Source organism: Canis aureus, chromosome 20, assembly GCF_053574225.1.
Source record: "Canis aureus isolate CA01 chromosome 20, VMU_Caureus_v.1.0, whole genome shotgun sequence".
In the NCBI taxonomy this organism is placed as follows: Eukaryota; Metazoa; Chordata; class Mammalia; order Carnivora; family Canidae; genus Canis; species Canis aureus.
The window spans coordinates 47,932,333-47,954,485 of NC_135630.1; the positions used below are offsets into that span (position 1 = coordinate 47,932,333).

The window sequence follows — 22,153 nt, forward strand, 5'->3', positions numbered from 1 at the left end:
CTAGCTGTTGCACATCTATTGGTGCATCACAGTATTTGTCAGCTTTTAATGTGACAAAAAGCAACTGCAAAATTTTAGCAGCCTAAAATGATAGACCTTTGCTTTTTTCCAACATGAGGGTTCTGGATTAGCAGTGGCTCAGATCCTGGGTGTCTTCTGATTCTACATCCCTCGCTGAAAGGATATGATGTTTTCATGACACAGGGCAGAAAACTCAAGGGAGAACCCAACTCAAACCCCACAATTACATTTAAAGCTTCTGCTTGGATAGGGCAAAGGTCAAGTCTACTCCCATTCAAGTGGCTAAAGCACCATAACTTAACCAAGCCTAAAGTCAAACAATAGGCTTGTCCCACAGGATTCTCCAACTGAGTGATCTCTGTTTTCTGCAGGGACTCGAATAATACAGTTATCTCTAGGGGGGAAAAAACGACATTTATTACAATGATATATAGAGTAGTCTTCCTGAACCCAAAGGCAGAGATTGCAGTCTGCCCTGGAAATAAACCAGAATGAGAGACTTAAGTAGTCTCAGGACTTGCCTTTTCTATTCTCTGTTCCTTTCTGTTTGCTTCTCTCTTTCTCTTTCTGTAGGATAGCTTCATTTGTTTCTTTACCTGTATGTTGGAAAACATCATGTGCAACGGTCTTTAAGTGTAATATTCCATGATGAACTGTCTCTTGATCCTGTCCTAACTCAAATCCCTAGAGAAATCTTCAGATTGGCCCAACACACAAGAGATGCTTATTCCCAGTGCTACTGAAACAGTCCAACAGGCAAGGTCATATTGTATGAAATAGCTGCTGGAATCTAGCAATGTCACTAGGTTGATTATATGAAAATAAAATCATTAAAAGACGGAGCTGGCAAGATTACCCACTAGGTGCCCACTATGTCTGGCCATCATTTTACTTATAAATTTTCCTTTTGTGATGATTATTTTGTTAAATAGAATTTATTAATTAAGTACAATTGGTTTACTTTTGTTTAGTGCAATATCTATTCTCTGCTTAAAAATAAATCTGAGCTTTAGATTATGAATATTATGAAAAGAACTATTTTTTGTTTTTAAAATCTTCTATTTTCTTTATGCAAGACACCATGTCTACATTTTAATTTTTTCTTTAAAAAGAAAAAAGAATACACCTTAAGTAGCCATCTCTCTGAAGACACTTGAGAAGTCCAACTACTGGTCTACCTGTGTATACAGCTTTGAGCTCCATTAATAAGAATGATTTCACTGGTTTACCAGGTAACTTTAGAGATTGTTTTGAATAAAAAATAATGAAATCTAATTATTTGCACAGACTTTGGTATATCCACAATGCATAAAAGTATTGATAGCAAAAAAATAATAAAAGTCTTGTGCTTTAAGGTTCTAGTCATTCGTTATTGTTTACAATATGTGATATTTACATTCACCTCAACACCACTATGAGCCAAGTATGTAACTTCATTTTGCAGATAAAAAAAAAATCAAGCTCAGAGAGGTTGAGTAATTGGTTCAAGTTCACACAGCTATGTGCAAATTTGCTGGTGGCAAATTCAGGTCATAAATCCAGGTTTCATCAACTCTAACCTCTGTGCTCATTTGTAAAGCATCTAGGATGGTACTGGGCCCATAGTAGGCTTCAATGGACAGTAGCTCCCTTTATCTATAAAGACTCGTTTACTCCTATACTTCTGTGATTTGCATGGTCCTTTCAGAAAGTGAGTGGAGTGGGATTGGGATAATGATAGGCTCCACTTACCATGTGAGATGTCATAGAGGCTCTGATAGTGAATTGGCTTCCTAGATTCTACTGTGAGTGGGATCCTCTTAAGATTTGTAATATATTTTTTGATACAGCAAGTTCTGCAAAACTATTTTATGTTTCACAGACTAGAATCATTCTACACTCTATTTGTCATAAGATAGATGACAAAACGAGAGAAAGCAGAGGGCATCTCATTACACACATAGTCTCAAGGTATCCCATTTTTGAGTTCACACCTAGCCATACACTAATTTCTACATACTTTCTTCAGGAAATGTTCTTAGTGTCTTTTTATTCCAGTCAAGTGTTATTTTTTTTCCAGTCAAGTGTTATATTTATACATGAGATATACTGCTCTATTTATTAATTACCATGCTATACATAATTACAACTACATAAAAGCTATGCACATATATACACATATATCTATATATATGGATAAAGACAAGACAGAAAATATAAGAATAAATAGATTTATCAGTGATGGAATTATGAATAGCATTTTTAATTTTTAGAATTTGGGTATCTGAAAGTGATAAATTAAATTTAAAAAGGAAACAACAAATAAATGCATCATAATGCTTCAGCTAACCAGAATACACACCAAAGGGAGCATAATGGAAAACTGAAGAAAATATTTGCAATCATTTAAAGCACTCCAAAATATATTAATATATCTCTGCCAGGAGACATGAGAAGTATAAACTATGATTTTCCTCTTGAGATAGGAAAGGCTTGGCTATAGAAAAGGGGTGGGAAAGAGATCTTGCATTGGATGCTGTGTTGGTAAATTGGGAATTATGAATCTATGTAAGTGGATTACTAGCAAAAAATAAAATAAAAAACAGATACACCTCTTTCCCATCTCAGTAGCTGAAGTGGAATTAGCATGACTCTTAAATTGTGTTTTCACTCTCTTTTAAGAATTCCCATCACTCTTTTATATAGGTCATTCTTAAAACCAATTTTTTAAGAAAATAACTTCCTATGTTATCTTTGAATGCAACTTACCATGCATATTCCATTTAAAAGGCAATGGCTTTATCTGGGCATTGTGGGACTTTCAAATTAAGTACAAAATGTAATCTCTGGCTTTCCCAGACCGATTTTCTTTCTAGGACACATGAAGAAGTATAAATAATAAGAGAAGCTAAAAACGTGTGTACAGAATTATTACTGATGCCTAGCATAGACTGGAAGACACAATTTAAACAGATGGAGATCAGAGTGGGCTCAAGTTCACAGAGAAGATTTTATGCAATGTTTGTATTTGTTAGGTCAGGCTGAGGTGCAGCAACAAATTCATCCGAATAATCAGTGACTTCAAGAGGGATATATTGATTTGTTTATTTGTTTGTTTGTTTGTTTCTTCCTTTAAAGATTTTATTTATTTGAGAGAGAGAGAGCACAAGAAAGGGAGGTGGGGGGAGAGAGAGAGAGGAGAGAGAGAGAGAGAAAAGGATATTTCTTGTGAGGGAGCCCAATGGGGGGCTTGATCTCAGGACTCTGGGATCAGGACCTGAGCTGAAGGCAGACACTCAACTGACTGAGTCATCCAGGCACCCCTATATTGGTTTCTTTCTTACATAGCAGTCCAGGGTAAGCTTTTGTTAGCTGGGTGGCTCCCCTCCATGGTTGGAAAGGCACTAAGACTGGCAGTTGCTTTTCCTCCTTCACGGTATTGTATCTCAGGACACTCAGGTCAAGTCTCTGAGACAGCCAAAGGGAAGGGAGCACAGAGATGCTGGAGTGCACTTTTATTTGAGTCTACTCCTGGAATGAACACCTGCTTTCCTCTCATATTCCATTAACTGTAGCTCCCTGCAAGAGAGGCAGGGACATGCAATCTAGTTGGCCAGGCACATACTTGACCTTCTATTGCAGTAGGAGGAGGAAGGTCCATTTTGGCAGGCAGCTGACTGTCTCTAGTACAAATGCGGGGAACATCCGTGATTGGGAAAAATAAAAAGAATGAATGGCTTTACCCAGGCAGGAAGAACAATAACAACCATGCTGTTAAACCTCATCAGGCCTCCATTTCTTTATCTAAGAAACAAGACTTACTCTATGTGAGTTTTAAATTGTTTCTAGCTTTTATGTTTGTAGGTCCTGGGAGCTAGCATTCAATGGGTATTGTGTTCAGCTGGAGCAATGTGTTCATGTTGGAAATGGTGCACAATAATTCTTACGTTATATGGGTAGAGTGGGTCTTGATTAACCCTTGTATTGCACTGGAATTTTTTTTTTTTAATCAAGTGACAAATATTGGTCAAGTAACCACTCCATACCAGACACTTTGAGCCAGGTGCTGTGCACAACAATTGACTCATTCTTATTGAGAATAGATTATATACTATTTAGGAAAGAGCTGAGCTAGACAAAGAAGAGGAAGGATTATAAATGAAATAGAAGAGGTTACATGCCCAGGATTCCAGACCTCACAGTTGGGGGAGGAGATGAAGACAAATATGAAATGACTCTTTATCTTCTATAAGATTTTTGTGAAGAAAAATATCTCTTATAAGAGTTTGTTTCCCTATGATTTGTCTCTAACTATTGGACATATTACATTTTCATTCATTGACTGCTTACTTCAGCAGCACATATACATTTCCATTCATTGAAAGTTTTGATTAATTAAGCTGGGGTTAACTAGTTTTACTGCAAGTAAAAATGCATGATTCCATTCTCTATTTTATAGACCAATTAATTTAAGTTTCTTTATAAGATAAAATTGGACTTTCAGGCAATTAAAGTATTCCATACAATTTACCTAGTTCTATGAAAATATTTTTTCAGGTGTTATAATCTCTGGAAAATTCTGCCAAATGTGGTGTTTTACTGCTGTTAATTCTTAGCCAGTCATACCTCTAATATATCCCAGGGCTCTCATCTTTGTATATAATTGCTCTGTCCTGACTTTCTTTTTCTTTTCTTTTTTTTTCTGACTTTATTTTTCTATAGTGGTTAGTTTTTAAAAATATTATGTTCATAAGGAAATTATAACCCTGAAGGTTTTGGAGAGAGAGCTTTGCCAGTCCTGTTCATGTTCAGTTTGCTTTCTGGATCATGACTTGTTATACACTTACTGCACTTATTTTTGTTTTGTCTTGAATCTCTGTTTCCATTTACTTTTCTTATGTAACACAAAACCTGGGATTAGGAGTCAGGATACGTGCATTTCAATTGGATTTGCCACTTACTCCTGGGCATATTATGTTCTTTATTGTGATGGTGCTTCAGTCTACTTGTCTGTCAAATGAGGGAGTTGAACCAGAAGATAGGTAGGTTGCACTCTCTTTGAAACATTACTCTTTTTTTTTTAAGATTTTATTTATTTATTCATGAGACACACACACACACACACACACATAGAGAGAGAGAGAGAGAGAGAGAGGCAGAGACACAGGCAGAGGGAGAAGTGGGTTCCATGCCCAAAACATTACTCTTCTATATCTTAATATTAGGTTGATCACTTTATATTTGGTTATCAATCTATTACTTCAAGTTTTGTTGTTAAAACGATCCTTTATATTTTTTTGGAAGGTATTTTCAGAAGCTTATTTGAACCAGCATAACCTGGGATGCTTATTAAGATGTAGATTCCTATAGTCAATGATGCTGTAACAGCATTGCATGGTGACAGATGGTAGCTACACTTATGGTGAGCACAACATAATGTAGAGTGAAGTTGAATCACTATGTTGTACATCTGAAACTAATGTAACATTGTGTGTCAACTCTACTTAAATAAAAAAAAATAATAAAGGTTTTAAAAAAAAGATGTAGATATCCTATAAAAAAGTGTATAATCCCTAGAGCACAGTCACTAAACCAGACTTTCTATGGAAATACTCCTTAGTCGTTAAATGTGTGTACAAGTCATATGGGGATCTTGTTATAAAGGAAAACTCCTAATTTGGTATGTCTGGGGCTAGGAACCGAGATTCTGTGTTTCTAATAAGTTTAGAGGTAACACTGCTGATATGCCCACACACTCTGAATAGCGGGGCTCTGGAAGCCGGGACTGCAGCTCCAACAGCAGGACCATGTCTTGAATGAAGACAGAATTAACCAGATTGTGGAGTGTTTAAAATGTAGCAATCATGCCTAAAATGTAGCATGTAGCATCTGAGTCATATAAAATAAGGAAGAAAGGTGTTGCAGAATAAAGATTAAGACTGTAATGCAATATGTATCAGTACTCTTATGGGTGGCCATATCAGAGAACTACACTCTTTGTTGCTGTTATTCTAATCATGAGAATGCATTGAAATTCCAAGTACCAAGCAGTAAGAAGAAAATTGTTCCCTTTTTACTGATTGCTGCTTTGCTGCATGCTGTCCACAGGCTCTTCCTCTCATTTCTTTTCTACAGATCTTAGAGACTCTGTGGCTGGTGTGATCACATTGTTCTTAGTCATGGAAATATATGGTCTCTTTCCTGATTCAGTGTGATGAGTAAAAAGATTGTTTCTGCTGAGGGTGAAAAGGTCTTCAAACTAGTTTGCTTTCTAGTAAGCAGCAAGCCTGGAGAGATGCCTGACAACTCCCTGAGGATTAAATTTCTGCTGAATTTTTTTTTAACTTAAAGAATTTTTTATTGAAGTATAATTGATATACAACATTATAGTAGTTTCAGGTGTACAATCATTAAATTTTCATTTTTAAAAGGGTCTATAACTTTTTAAGAATTTGTAATTGAGTGTAAAGTTAGCTTACATGAATGTCCTTTCCCTCAACTGCAATATTCAAAGGCAAAAATGGTTTTGTAGAAATGTATGCATTTGCATGTTTAAATGGAATCTGATTGATATTGTGCCAAGTACCATTACTGACAATTATGTAGTCTTTGAGATGAAATTATGACTTAAAAATGTATGTGGCATATGTTCTACTCCAATTAAAAAATATGCCTAGAGAAACTTTCTTTCTTTTTTTTTTAAATTCCACAAACCCTGCTAAAATCTAAGAATTGTGTAAACCGATCTCCATTTTTACTCTTTGCATGGATATGTTTATATCACTCAACATTTAAACATCAGAGAGTTTTTAACATATATTTCATGTTGTAATAATAATAATTAATATCAACCATAATGGAAGCTTACACTTGTAGTGTTCTTACCAGGTGCCATGCTATGTGCCAAATACTATATATGAATTATTCTTTTACTCTACGTTAAAATCTTCATAGCCAAGGTGCTTTGTTTAATATGTACATAAGGAAAAACTTGATGCCCACTTGGTGTTACACACACACACAAATCCTTGTGAGAACGAAACCAAGAAGAGTCTTAAAAAAAAAAAAAGCCATCCTGAAGTCATGTGACAGATTTAGCAAATTCTTTTTATTTACATAGAAATGTGTACACATACTTTCTCTGTACACAGAAAATTCTAAGTATATATACATATATGGTTCCCACATATTTTACAATAAATAGTATTTTAATCTTGTTTCTAGATGAAAATAAAAAGATGCCTCAAAATATGTCACACCAACCACAAAATTACAAAAGCATCCGAGGAACTCAGAGCAAAAATTTCAAGCCTGTACTACCACACACTAATTCTAGTACAATTTTTACAAAAGACAAAATCAAACACTGTACAGAGATCACCAGTAAAAGGAAAGGAATGGAGATGCAAAATAGAGAAAGAGCTGTTGGTTTTTTAAACAATGTAGTAAGAACATTTTTTTGGTTGGACTTGTCTTCTTTTAATTTAAGGTTTTACTCCCACTGATATTTTACAGATAAGGGGGCAAAAGTGAACACCTGTTGTAAAAACAGTAACTATTCCATAAGTCTGACAAGTTCTAGGAACCTTATTACTGGCCAGCCAGACCCTCTCTCTGTGCTGACTCAGAGATCATGCAGCTCTACGATGCAGGATGACTGTCCACAGGCCCTCAGAGAAGATGGCAAGGACTCGGACTGTGAAGCCACATTAATTTGGAAGTGATTTCAAAAAACTGGTGATGAGTCAGGTATCTTGGTTGTTAGCATTTAATAATAACCAGTCATGTTTAAATATGCTCTTTATTTCCACGGAGAATTTGATCCCTCATTCAAATAATTAAATGCACGCAAAGAGGACTTCATCTGGGAGGCTAGAAATGATGAATCCATAATCCTGAAATTTTGTCAGTCCACTTCCAATTTTGTCCCCTATTCTTGCCTAGGGAACAATCACTTTCTCTCAATTTTGGAGTTCTAGGCGTGTATATAAAATCACACTATTGAATAGAATGGGGTTATAGGTTATAGGGTGATACAGATTTTATAGTATTTTTGACAATGTCACACCAATGAATTTGGCAAAAGAATCTAAAAACATCATGATCTTCATTATTGTGGGACTGACTTAAAATACATCCAGATTAACTTTCCCAATGTACCAATATGACTACTCGGATGAGAATCCTAAAGATACTGATCAACACAGGGCTAAGTTAAATCACATCCCACCCTAGCTCAGACAATAATGTTTTTAGTTCCACTGTGGCACTGTAACTGCACACATGAGTTTTGAAACAAATTTTACCCCTTCATCTCTCATATCAGTAACAGCACAGATGTGGAGGTAGGGGGGGAAGACAGCAATAAAAAAAGAATCTGATGTCAGAAATGTGATTCATCTATCAAATACAATCTTTTCAGTTACTTTACTGAATCTGCTATTTTTAAGGTAACCTTCCAAAACATATTTCAAAGGCAGGCTCATTTCAAGAGCAATGTTTATCACATGCATAATTCGGTTCTTTCTTGTTACACGTTGCTATCACGGATGCTTCTTTTAGAGAAACAACAATATTTCTAGGACTTAGCCATCCTATGTGAAAGTGATGGCTTCATACACAGTTTGACTTTTTAGATTAAGGTATGACCAAAACAAACACATTTCACATTTAAAGATGTTTCTTTTTTTTTTTTTTTTTTTCCTTTTTAATTTGAAAACCTAATGGGGAACTAAGGTTCACTGCCAGAAACAGAAGGGATCCTTTACCATGAAGAGCTGAGCTTGGTTCTTGGCCATTCTAATTAAATATATATTCAACCTTCATTTATATCACTGTGGACAGATTCAGCCAGAAGATAAGTATGGAGTCTCACTATGGTAATTGTAGTCAGGACAGACTTTCTGCACAAGTTTATAATCAACACTGTAAAAGGCAATGTAAATGCAAATGACCTTGAAGGGTTTGGAGCACAACCAAGACACATGGCTCTGAGTCTGCTCCTGGTAGCAGATCTTGGATGGGTCAAAATTGCACAGGGCAGTCTTCTTCGCCCGATCTGTTTTCTCGTACTCAATGCGACAATTGAAAGATTTCGATTCCTTGGTCTCCAAGGTAGACTGTGGGGAAACTTCAAATTCCACCACTTTGGAGGGGGGTACCAAACTCACTGAAACATTGCCTAGGCCTGTGGAATTATGTCGGAAATAAACACTGAAGGTTCCATTTCCATGATCAACAATTTTCCCTGTGATGAGGAGGTTGAGTTTAACAGTTTTAATGTTGGAATGGAAGTCACCCCATCCAAACATCTTCTTGAATTTTCCCGTCTTTACTATCGGCCTCCGTTTAGTTCTTGCCAATGGCTCCTGAACCTCCGTGACATTGGCCAGCCAATCCCAAAAGTTTTCCATGCTGTCCCCATAAGCCAGGTGTCCAGACTTTGGGACTGGAGACTGTTTAACAAACAGGCGCAGAGGATTGATGATCCTTGAGTGCACCACATTTCCGACCAAAGTCCCCGGGCCATCTTTGTCTTCCCAGTCCAGCCCCTCTGTGGCATGCACCACCTTCTTACTGTCACAGAATAGCTGTTCGAAAAGAAGAAAGAGAAATACACCTCAGGTTAGGCTTTGAGCACACATACTAAAGCCAAAGCACAGGGGAAGTGCTTGCAGTATTATTTCGATTCTTGATAAATAGCATTTCGACGACACACCTGGGCTCAGCAGTGTAACAGGATGAGCATCTATTCGAGCAATGTGAAGTTGTGAGTACAAAATTCAAATTAGGAAGAAAGTATTTCATTTTAATGGGCTGATGTGGTTTTAGTCCTTGCTTCCTAATCTTTATGATATTATCTTTCCAGATTGGAGGAAGCAATATATTTTGGTATCTCCTTTGATAAAAACATTCAATTTGTGAGGTCTTCTCTTTCAGGTGAAGACAACTCTGGAATGCTGAAGGTTTCTACCAAGAAGCTAGAAACCGTCTGAATATAAAATATTGATTAATCTCTTAAGTGTAATATTGGAAATATTAAGAGTATTATTATACTCAAAGGCTTAGGTCAAATAATGTCATAGCTTTTGATATAACTCCATCTCAAACTCTGTAACAAAAAAGGAGTGTGAATAGTAATAGAAAGTTCTACAAAAGCTTCAGTTGAAAAAACACAATTTCAAATTTTGTGGTGTTTACAGCAACAGAAACAAACTGAAAATGTGTATTTTGAACTAATAACAGACTATAGATTATCCAAAAAATTTTATTACAACTGAATTATATACCATGAAAGAATTGCTAAGAAAGAATGCAAATGTTTTATGGATTTCACAAAATGTGGTTCAGATCACACTCACTGAAACACAGTACTACATCTGCATCTGATTTTTCTTTTTATTCTTTTTGTAGTGTCAGACTCCCCTTAATTTCTAAAAATCATTTAGTTAAGTCAACATTGATTTTGAGGAACAGAATCATAATATATGAAACAGTTGCCTGGAGTGAATATTTATGGATGAGTTATAAAGTCCGGAAAATAGAGGTTTCTAGTGGAAACACAGATAGCCTCTTATCTCTAATGGCACAAACCACTCTGGTAATGATTCTCCAGAAAACTGTCAGCATGATGAAAAGGATGAGAGAGAAGTGAAGCTGTATTTATGAACTGTTTCCCCAACCCTTTCAAACTTGGCAAAGCACCTGGTAAAACTAGTCTCAGTATTATTACAAAAATTATTGCTTTCAATCCAATTCTGAGGAAAAAAAAAGAAGACACAGCTTGGATCATAAATATTGCACTCGACCATATGGTAGAGTTTAATAACATGGGGTTATCTTCTATATATTCATAAAAGTTTAGAAGTTTAAGTTCTAATAGAGCTTCGTGAAAAGTATTTTCACCTACACCTCATCCCCAAGATCACTTTAGAGTTGGAAACTAAGGACTTCAATGGATGTGTGGGTTTTTTCTTTCTGTGTATGTTGGGCAGGGGGTTCATAATATATATTTGCCTTTGATTAATTTCCTGAAGGCTTTTCTTCCTCATGTCTAGTATTTTAAAAAATTCTCTTCCCTTAAATTACTGAGGTTTGGCAGAAGGACAAAGTGACACGAAGCACATTCTTACTGTTTTGAGAACCTAAATCCGTGCCACCTTCTTAGGGGCTTAGATATCCTGAGTTGGTATTTCTTTCCTCTTCCTCCGTTGGTGTGAAAGGTGAATATATTCCCCAAGAAAAGAAGAATTCTTACTCTAGATTCCTGGCTCAAGATAGTCTGAGTATTTTTGACACTGCAACTAGCTTTCTGATTTTGAACACTCTTAATTATGATGTGCACAAATCTCACTTAAATCCATTGGTACTAGCCCATGGAGTTCAGTGCTGGTTTCCGTTATGACTTGAGTTTCCTGAGAACTGACTGATGCAGCCTGGTCCAACTGACACCGCCAGCCTCTTGCCTAGCGAGATGACCAAGGACACACGGGCAGATAAGAACCCCTTGCTGATCAAGGTCCAATTTCTCTTTTTTTGTGGTTGTGATTCTTGTTGTCCAGGGTCTACTATCTATTTTTCAGCCATTTCCAGTATTGCAAGAGATGTGCCTTTCGTGGTCCATGCTGACAGACACACCTTCTACTTGCTGAGAAGCTCGTCCGCAAGAACTTTACCTCCTGATCGCTACTCCCCTACTTGGTACAACTTACAAACTTCTTTCCTCACTCTTGCCTTCCTTCCTCTCTCTGATAGGGTAAATCCCTTCTGATATTTTGCCCTTCTAAATTGTTTTTAAAAAATCTCAGTTCTTACCCTTATACATCATGCTGCCGATCAATGCTTTTTTAGAACTAAGACCCATTTTCCATTCAGAAATATTTTTTTGCTCAGAAGTATGAGAACATTCTTTGTTCCCAGCAGCAACATGACCTTTCTTCTTCCCCCCTTAAAAATGTCTGCTTTACATTATACATTTTCCTGAATTTTTTCCACCTGGATCATTTTTCCTCATTTAGTGCCTGACCTGATTTTCTCCTTACTTTTCCATTATTGAAAACCTATAAACAGTGAACCCATCATTCAATGACAAGTAAGTTTGCAAGTTAACTGATATTGGCCTTTTACTCATCATAGACCCATTATGAGAGATGTCAAGGAATCCTCTTATCTCTAGGACTTCTGTGCTGGTTCTGAGATTACTCAATGATAATAACAAAAATGGGAATAATACTACTAAATGATCATTTACTGAGTGTTAAAAGATTTTCTTTGTAGTCATTTCTGTCATGAACAATTTGATCCAAACATATGTGACTAACCCTAAGAAATGAGACTATTAAAACAAAACAAAACAAACCCTAAATTTATGAAGCAGATAACTTAGATGTAACTATTTGCTTTTAGAAAGGCTCTTCCACTCTTCAGAAAAGATTTTCCACATGAGAATTTAAAATATAATTTGATTTCTAAAAAATATATTCTAATACAATACAGGTTCAAACTGTTCAAGGAGCTTTTGATTGTAAAGTAGGTTCATATAAAAAATAAAAATATTTAACTAATAGCACAGATCTATAATTGCCTTCTGTTCTCAGGAAAATACTAACAATATTTTAGATAATAGACATTTTTAGATAAAAAGTAGATATATATATATATATTTTAATTTTTTTGCTTTGCCCTAGATCATGTATTTTTAACTTGCTTTGACAACAATATTAAACTAGTTAAGAAAAGCTGTGTATAACTTCATTTGTTTATTACTTTATTTTTTTTTAAGATTTTATTTATTTATTTGAGAGAGACAGGCTATGAGTGGGGGGAGGGGCAGAGGAACAAGCCAACTCCCTGCTAAGCAAGAAACCCTGGTATGGGGCTCAATCCCAGGACCCTGTGATCCTGACTTGAATCCAAGTCAGGCACTTAACTGACTGAGCCACCCAGGTGTCCCTGTTTATTACTGTAAAATAAATACATGACCATTATCACAAATACTGATTTCCAAATCTAAACGCAAATCTCAAAAGGTTATCAGATAATGAAGTATGGGCAGAAGAGTGTAATTAAATGTATTGCTAATTGTCCTAGAAAGCTGACAATTGTGCTTCCTTTCCCAACTCACTCTCTCTTTGGTATAACTTGTTTGGCCTTCTCCCTGGAATACTTTCTTCTTCTTCTTTTTTTTTTTTTTTTTTAAGATTTTATTTATTTATTTGAGAGAGAGAGAAAGCAAGCACAAGCAGGGGGAGTGACAGGAATAGGGAGGGGGAGAAGCAGGCTCCCTGCTTAGTAGGGAACCCAATGTGGGGCTTGATGTGGGGTTCCATCCCAGGACCCTGGGATCATGACCTGAGCTGAAGGCAGATGCTTAACCCACTGAGGCACCCAGGTGCCCTTCCTGAATACTTTCTTATGAACCCATCACTGCTGAGAGGGTACCCTCTCCTAGGCCAGGTCTACAGAGATGGTTGTGCAATCTAAGTCCCTAAGCCTCATGCTTAACCTCAAAGATCTAATCAGGGATGCCTAGGGGTTGCATGATCTATAGCCCTGCCCCACACTCATTTATATACTCCCAGTATGGAAGCAGCATGGTGGAAAAAGCCAAGGGATCCGGTGCCGGATGACCTTCTACCTCTCACTTGAGTGTTCAATGTGAAACCATTTTCTCATCTATATCTTCTTTGCTGACTGATTGCAAGGACCAAATAAAAGAATGGATGGAAATTACTGAGCCCAATCTCTGGCAAAAGGCATTCAATGACTGATGGCTCTTACATGGTCCAATGGATAGTACCATGTTTCCTATTCAAGAACTGTCTTCAAAGGGTTGTATGAACTCTCAGGCCTCCAGGAAACTGATTAATGGTTAATCAAGCAACTTGTTCAATGCCATAAGATAAATTAATGACTGAGTAGAGAACACCCTTCTCAACCCCAGAACATCAATCAATCATTTCCTCATATTTCCAGTCTCACTGGCATCTGAGTCATAGCCAGATCACAGGCACAGGTGAGCTCTCTTTGCCAACAAAATGTGTTTGTGGCTCTTTGATTCTGACCTACCAAATGAGTCAGCAAAAAGACCTGAAAGTACAAAATGTCTGGCAGGCGCCCTCGTTCCTGAACAGACAATTTCCATGACACAACATGCTGAGAGACTGTAGGTGGTTCTGAACCTGTTGGCAAACCACTCTGTCCAAGACAACGTTGTTAGATGTTATCTACAAAACACATGGCTGTATCCCCCTGGTTACTTTTGTACTTGCTGGAGCTCTCTATTGGTTTCTGCTGTCTTTTGTCCCATCGTATTACAATAATAATGCAAAAACATTTCACCGCAAGCACAAAATGGAGTTTAAAAACGGCAGAAAAAAGAGGAATTGCTGTGCTTTATCTGTTTGAACATCCCCTGATTTCCACACATTTATCAAAGTTTAAGTAATTTATGTCTTGGCAGGGTGTATCAATTTCACAAAGCACACACATTAGCAAGATACAATGATATCATATTAGCTTTTTCTGCATCTTATGGAGGAGCTCAAAAAGATTAATAAAAGCTCAAACCTTCATCAATTAAATGAAGCAGGTGGAAGGAAGGGAGTAGAGGAAGAAGACTGTATTTCATTCCAGTTCTTTGTTTTTAGAGGGAAAAAAGCTGACAGGTTCAAATCATTCATCATAACAAGCTGGAGTTGAATTTCGCTGATAATTAAATGCATTTTTTTCCCAAGAGGCAAAGAAGCTGCAATGAATTTTATAGTAGCAGATGTGAGAACTGTCACGAATTATGGAAATAATTTATAAACGAAAAAGCATCTTCCTCTGCAAATACTATATCAGAAGATCCTTTTAAAAACTACATCTGTCATATATTTTTCAATAAACATTTTATTTTAGAGTAATTTTAGTTACAGAAAAATTGTGCAATAGAGAGAGTTACTATACACCCTACTCCCCATTTCCTATACTGTTAACATCTTAGAGCACAGTTGTCAGTTGTCACAACTAATGAGCCAATACTGACACACGATTATGAACTGAAGTCCATACTTTACTCAGGTCTCCTTTGTTTTTCCTTAATGTTTTTTTTAATCTACCAGAGGATCCCATCTAAAATCCCACACTGTGATCACCATGAATCCTTAGGCTTGTCTTGGCTGTGACAGTTTCTCAGTCTTTCCTTTTTTTGTTTTTGTTTTTATTTTTAAGACTTATTTATTTGATAGAGAAAGAAAGCAGGAGTGGGAGATGGTGGAGGGAGGGAAAGACTCTCAGGCAAACTCCAGGCTGAGCACATAGCCTGACACAGGGCTCGATCCCATGACCCTGAGATCAGGACCTGAACTGAAACCAAGAGTCTGACGCTTAACTGAGCCACCTGGGAGTCCCAGTCTTTCCTAGTTTCTGATGACATCGAATGTTTTGAAGAGTACTGGTTGGGCATTTCATAGAATGTCCTTCAATTTGAGTTTGTCTGATTTTTGTCTCATGATTATAGTGGGGTTACAGGTCTGGGAAGGAAGACCGCGGTGGTGCGTGCCATTTTCATCACTTCATCTCAAGCGCACGTTAGCAACACACTTCAAGACTGTTGAGGTTACTCTTTGTATTCTGGCGCAGGGAGAGAAGATCCTCTTTTTAAAGGTTTCCTTTCGGAAGTTTCACAAGGCTAGTTCATTTTTGTTATCATAAACTTAATTTAACTTACATTTAATTCGGCTGCACTTGGTTTAGGATTTTTTTTTTTAAGTCGGGAATTCTCAAGCCTTTCAATTTATAGCTATTGCATTACTGAGTTATCCAAAATAACTGCTGAGTTGTTTAGGAAGTCATACATTACTCATAAAGTACTTCAGCAATACTGTACACTATAAATTTGTCTGTTCTCATTATTATTTTTTTATTTAACATCAATTTTTTAAAAATTGGGTCAATTTCCATCACCGGCAGCTCATCAGAAGAGCTTTCTATCAATATCTTACATAGAATTAGACGCGGACTATATTAGAGTCAAATGTCCCTTTTCTCAATTTTGGAGTCAGTCCACCATACTTGATTCTACATACCCACTGAGTCAGTATCAACTTGTGGATGGGGTTTTCTTTGCACCTGTTTAGCAAGGGGGAAGGGAGAGCTAATGAAAGAAAGGCCATTCTATAGTCATAGTACTCTGGGTGCTACAGGATCATGAATGCTACTTGCTCTCCCCTGGGCTCGGGGGACAGTGAGACCTTTTCCATAATTATGGGATAAGCCTTTTTCTAGATGTCCATCATTGTGACAGCTTTGCTTTTTCTCTGAAGCTGCATGCTGTAGGGTTGGGGAGCGAAGAAGAGGGGAGTTTTCTTCATACACAGTGAATAACAGAAAGGAATTGACGGGCATTTACAGCTTTGAACTTCTGGGGTTCAAATTCCATTCAATATATGCCATGTCATTATCAGTCCAGGGAGCTCTATCTTATAGCAATTTTAACAGACAGAGTTTTTATTTGAAGAAATGCCAATGGAGGAGATACCTCGACCAGTCTTGCTGTCCCAGCCCAGTGTTTAACAATTATAACTGACACGTTTATTGAGCACCCACTGACTCTTCACTTTCGTGACAACAGTGGAGTACGAAAGGCTTGAATTTCTTAAGTAATTGAAGCTCAGCACTTTAAGCTCACTGCCTCTATATATAGTTCCCCTGACTTAGCAAGACCAGACTGGATGGCATTAACACACTTTGTTTAAGAAAGTAGGAAGCCTGAAACAGCTTGGAAATATTTCCCCCCAAATTATTTTGCTTTTGCAGGAGTAAATTTATTGCTTCACTGACTTTTGCCTATACCTGCAATCAGATGAATGTGACTGTACTCCCACATTGCACTTGCAAATGGCTGGACTGGGAGAAAAAATGGGGAGTCCCAAACAAGTGCATGCATTGTAGAAAAGAATCTGTTGGCACAGTCTCCAGGGGCTGAATTTACCCAAATAGAAAAACTTGCAAGAGCGATGGAATGAATGAAAGAAGGCAAAATGAACTCAATCAGAATAGGTTAAAAACCGCAGCACAGAAGAATGAGACATGGAAATAGCAGGGCTTTGATTTGCTGGAAGGAGTTGGGGTCAGAACACTGGGATGGTAATCTGGCACTGCCACTGTGGTCCCATCATCCTGGGAGTCACAACCATTTTCTCAATGGTAAAACGGGGGAGGGGGGGGCAGGGGGAGGAAAAGGTTAGAGCTCACTTGAGAGAGAAAAAGGAGGTCACGAGGTAGAAAGTGACTCAGAGTGAGGCAGCTCTGTGGGAGGGACACTTGTAATGAGGTGAGTTCTGTAGGCCAGAGGATTGAGGTGACACAGAACATCTTTACTCACTGACTCAACACCTATTTATTGAATGCCTTCCAGGTTTAGCATTTTTGCTCCAGGGATTGGGAGCACATTTCTCATGGGGCAGATAGAATTCTTGCCTTTGTGGGATTTGTAGGAGAGAAAGGAAAAGAAGCATTAATCACACATAAATATCTCACTTATTTGTAGTTGTCATACAGGATTGGACATTTATATCTGTATCTACATCTGTACCGATATCTATATCTGCACACATCAGCACAACAGGATGTAGAGAGCGCTAGTCCTAAAGAGGGGGAGCAACAGTGCAGGATGTGAATAGAACGGAGTAATTAATACCTTTATTCTAATGAGAGAAATGAAATCCAAGATTCATTAGTTGACGGTTGATAATGAATGAATCAGTGACAAGGAAAGGAATTGATCTTGGTATTTATACTCCTTTTTTCCTGTTCCAAATTGTGTATCGATTTGTTTATAATTACTAATGAGAGTGTGATAACATTATAAGACAATAGTTATATTTCTTCTCGTGAAAGGTTAATTTTTTTCTTTTTTCTCCCCGCAGAACTTTACCGAAGTATAATTGACAAACAAAATTGTAATATATTTAGAGTGCCCCACGTGATAATTTGATACATGTTTACGGTGTAAAAGGATCCCCAGCATCCAGTTAATTAACACATCCATCACCTCACAGTTACCTTTTTTGGGGGGAAGGCGGGTGAGAACCCTTAAGAAAGGGTTCCTGGCAAATTTCAATTATAGAACACGGTACTATCAATTACAGTCATCAAGCTGTACATTAGAGCCAGAGAACTTATTCATCTTATAACTGAAAGTCCACAACTGCTTCTATTAACCATAAGTGGACTCTGACGTTGGTCAGGGCTGAATTCCTGATCAGGAGGTCTGGTGCTCGTAGGTGGCAACCCTAGCAGGCCTGGTCTTTCACCCTTAAGACCTGCGAAGGTTTATAGTACAGTTGACCCTGGAACAACATGGGTTAGAACTCTGCGGGTCCATTTATATGCAGATATTTTTCCATAAAGAGCATACAGTACTGTAAATGAATATCCTCTTCCTTATGATTTCCTTAATAATATTTTCTTTTCTCTAGCTTGCTTTATTGTAAGAATACAGTATATAACACTTATAATGTGCAAAATATGCGTTAATAAACTATTTATGTTATGGTAAGTCTTCCAGTCAATAGGTTATTAGTAGTTCAGTTTGAGAGGAGTTAAAAGTTATATGTGGATTTTTGACTGCCTGGGGGTCAGCACCCCCCGTATTATTCAAGGGTCAACTGTATATATTATTGGGTTCTGGGAGAGCCAGACCTTTGCCATGATTATGTTACAACCCTTTTCTATCATACTATATGATTAATATGATACATATTAATGCTGATTGATAATGAACTAAATATGCTCTAGATAAACAACAATATTTTGAAATAATGTAGGTTTGTCTTTATGTTTCTATGTGTGTGGAAAGATGCTAGTAGACAACAAATTTGACTGATATCTATGGTTTTCACAAGAACTAGTGAATGTTTTAAATAAAAGGTAAAATAAAACAAACTAATTTTTTTCTTAACCATAGCAATGAAAAGACATCTATACCTCAAGAGGATGTTTTCAGTTTTATGTGTTTAAATTGAATATAAAATATGTACAGCCTATACTGCTTTACCATGAAACAACATAATGTATGTAACACACATTGTACAGATTGAATAGATCACCTACCATTAACAAGGAAGGCCACACCCTTAACTGTTTTTTACTACTGCATTAAAAATATGTAGTCCTCTGTCCATTAAAAAAAAATATATATATATGACTTTCCAGTACCAGACAGAATGAACTGAATGCTCCAGACGTGTGGATTTGTACCAAGCTGGGAGGGCTGGCTTCTTAATAATAGGAGTGGCATGTGCTACAAGAGATAAAGTGATACTGATCTGGACAGATCTTTTTTTTTTAATTTAAAATTTATTTTTATTTTTTAAAGATTTTATTTATTTATTCATGAGTGACACAGAAAGAGAGGCAGAGACACAGGCAGAGGGAGAAGCAGGCTCCTCTCAAGGAGCCCGATGTAGGACTTGATCCCGAGACTCCAGGATCATGCCCTGAGTCAAAGGCAGATGCTCAACCGCTGAGCCACCCAGGCGTCCCAGACAGATCTTTTTTAAAGGCAGCTAGTTTGCCCCCCCCTTGGATATGCTGGAAGCATTCATTAATGTTTGTTGAGAGTGACCATCACTGCTAAGTGCCAGTTTGGAAGAATAACTGGTGTGTTTAATAGATCTGTTTGTAAGTTGCTCATGATGGAATCCATGTAGCTAGCCAGTAATTATTTTGCTGGGGGTATGAGTTTAAGCCAAGAACCCCCAAAGTGACCACTGTTATGTGATCTAGAGGTGGCCTGCAGATCCCATTAGAGCTGAAGAATTACAGAGCCAATACTGAAGGAGGTCTAAAGCCTCATTTTTGTTGCCTATATATATAGCTTATATAATTGGATTGCTTAACAATTCTGTCCTGTAGCCTGTAGTTAAAACTAAAATGACAACCTACTCGACAGAAAAAAAAAAAAAAAAAAATCCCTGTCATGATCAAACTCAGCATCCCATTAAATTTTTTGCTTGTAAAGGAATCTTGGAAAGCATTTTCTGAGTAGACATTTTACAGATTATCATTGTTGCCGACAAAACAGGATGGACAACACACAATGCTATATTGATGATTAGTAGTACGGCTCGCCCTAAAGTCATATTTCTGGGGCTCCATTACTGAACTGTCACAGCAGATTAGAAGAAGAACGACATAAAGGGAATGAAGGATGGTAAAATCAAACACATATCAATATATTAATTGTGCCTATTAATATTTTGTGGCATAATGTGGCATTGTTTCAAAATTCATTTTGCAAGTTGAAAAACAAATGATCGCTTAGCAGAAAAAAGCTACACAGTGGACATCCTTCCTTTCTGCTGAGAGTAGCAAATTCATTTTACCTTCCAGATATCTTTTAATAGCTACCCTTTACATTTTTCTAAATTGATACAGGAACTAACAGGAAACATAAATGTGAAGACAGAAATCTTAGCAGTAAGAGCCAAAAAGCTAGATTGCAATGCTTGGCAGTAGTTTTATTGCTAAGGTTAAATATGGCAATTCCTATTTTATCCTGATGACAGTAATCTGGAAAAGCAATGACACAACCTATGCAAAAAAAAAAAAAAAAAAAAAATCACACACAGACACTCTGATACACAGAAATATCATAAGTATAAATACACGTGTGCATGCACATACCATAATTTCTGTAAACATTTAGGGGAAATGGTGTGGAAGAAAATTTGGATTTCATTTTGTATTAGCAAGCTGAATAATAGGGGCTCTTAAGCATAAACAGGCTAGAAACAAATGTTGAGGATGCCTTGTGGTAGGGGACTGCTAAGTGTTATGAGATGACCATGTTTCCAGAATGAAACGGGGTCAGATTGCAGTCTCATTTACTGCACGTTTTGCAAAGTCAAACAAGGTAAGGTTTTTTGTTTTGTTTTTGTTTTCTTTTAATAATCGAAGAGAATAAAAAATAGTCCTTTTGTAGTTAGAGACTGTAAGTGGTAAGTGGTACGGTCTGTTTTCACCCTTGTGTCCTTATAAACCCCACCCAAGATTTTAATGAGAGAGAAGAGCTTCACGTGATAGGAACAAATAAATACTTGTCATATAATGCCTGGGAGGAACAACACGCATCTGTGTCTTGACCTCTAAAAGTTGGCATTTGAAAAGGGAAGTTTCAACAGAGGGAAGAACAGTTGAATGAGTGGAAATGCCAGTTATTGTTATTTCTATGTCAGTTTAGGCAGAGTTTCAACATGGGGTGGGGGTTGCAGACAGAGACAGGAGATAGTGGTTAGGAGGAGGGCACATTTTCCATCAAATCCATTTGGCATTTTAATCTTCAGGTACCATTAGCCTGGCAATTAGCGTATACTGCCTGTGATGGTTAGTTTTTTAAAGGTCTTATTTATTGTTATTTTTTAAAAAGTAATCTCTATACCCAATGTGGGGCTCAAACTTAATGACCTCAAGAGTAAAAGTCACATACTCTACCAATTGAGATAGCCAGGTGCCCCGTGATGATTAGTTTTAAGTGTCAACTCAGCTAGGTGATGGTGCTCAGTTATTCCAACACTATTCTAGGTGTTGCTGTGAAGGTATATTGTAGATGTGGTTAACATTCATAATCAGTTGACTCCCTTTTTCAGTTCAGAATGTCAGTGTTTATTGGTTACCTTCTTTCGACAGACATGACATTTATTCATTTAAAATAAATCTTCAAGTGGTTTTAGATACATAGTATGATATTTCACTTAAATGCAAACATTCACAATCTATTGGGGATTTTTACATGAGCCTACATAAATATATAGGCTATTTATATGACAATTTCCATATGATAAAAGTCCCATTCAATAAAAAACATAAATGCATATATTTGTGCAAGTGAAACTGATAATACTGTTCAAATTATTTTTTTGCAATAATTATTCCTAACATTTATACTGAGAATTACAGTCTTCATAAATAACTTCATTTGATTCTTACATCTATTTTGTGAGGTGTGTAGCGCAAGAAATAGCCTTAGAGACTTTAAGAGGGCTTGTCCAAGGTCCAAGTATTGAAAGGCAGCAATAAATCTAGAAATCAGGTGTTTTTTATCAATTCACTGATTTTTTTCCACACTGATATTCTAATGGATTTGACACCAAAAAAGCAACTTGAT

The 22,153-nt window shown here is 36.9% G+C and overlaps 1 protein-coding gene across 1 annotated transcript in view; it reads right to left on the bottom strand.

The window, feature by feature from the left end:
- Positions 1-7,081: 7,081 nt before the first annotated feature.
- Positions 7,082-22,153, bottom strand: part of NXPH2 (neurexophilin 2) — a 109,927-nt gene continuing 94,855 nt past the window's right edge. Inside the window, exon 2 of the mRNA XM_077861553.1 lies at positions 7,082-9,590. Within this exon, the coding sequence (XP_077717679.1) occupies positions 8,847-9,590 (744 nt within the window). The 3' untranslated portion in view covers positions 7,082-8,846. The remainder of the gene's footprint in view (positions 9,591-22,153) is intronic.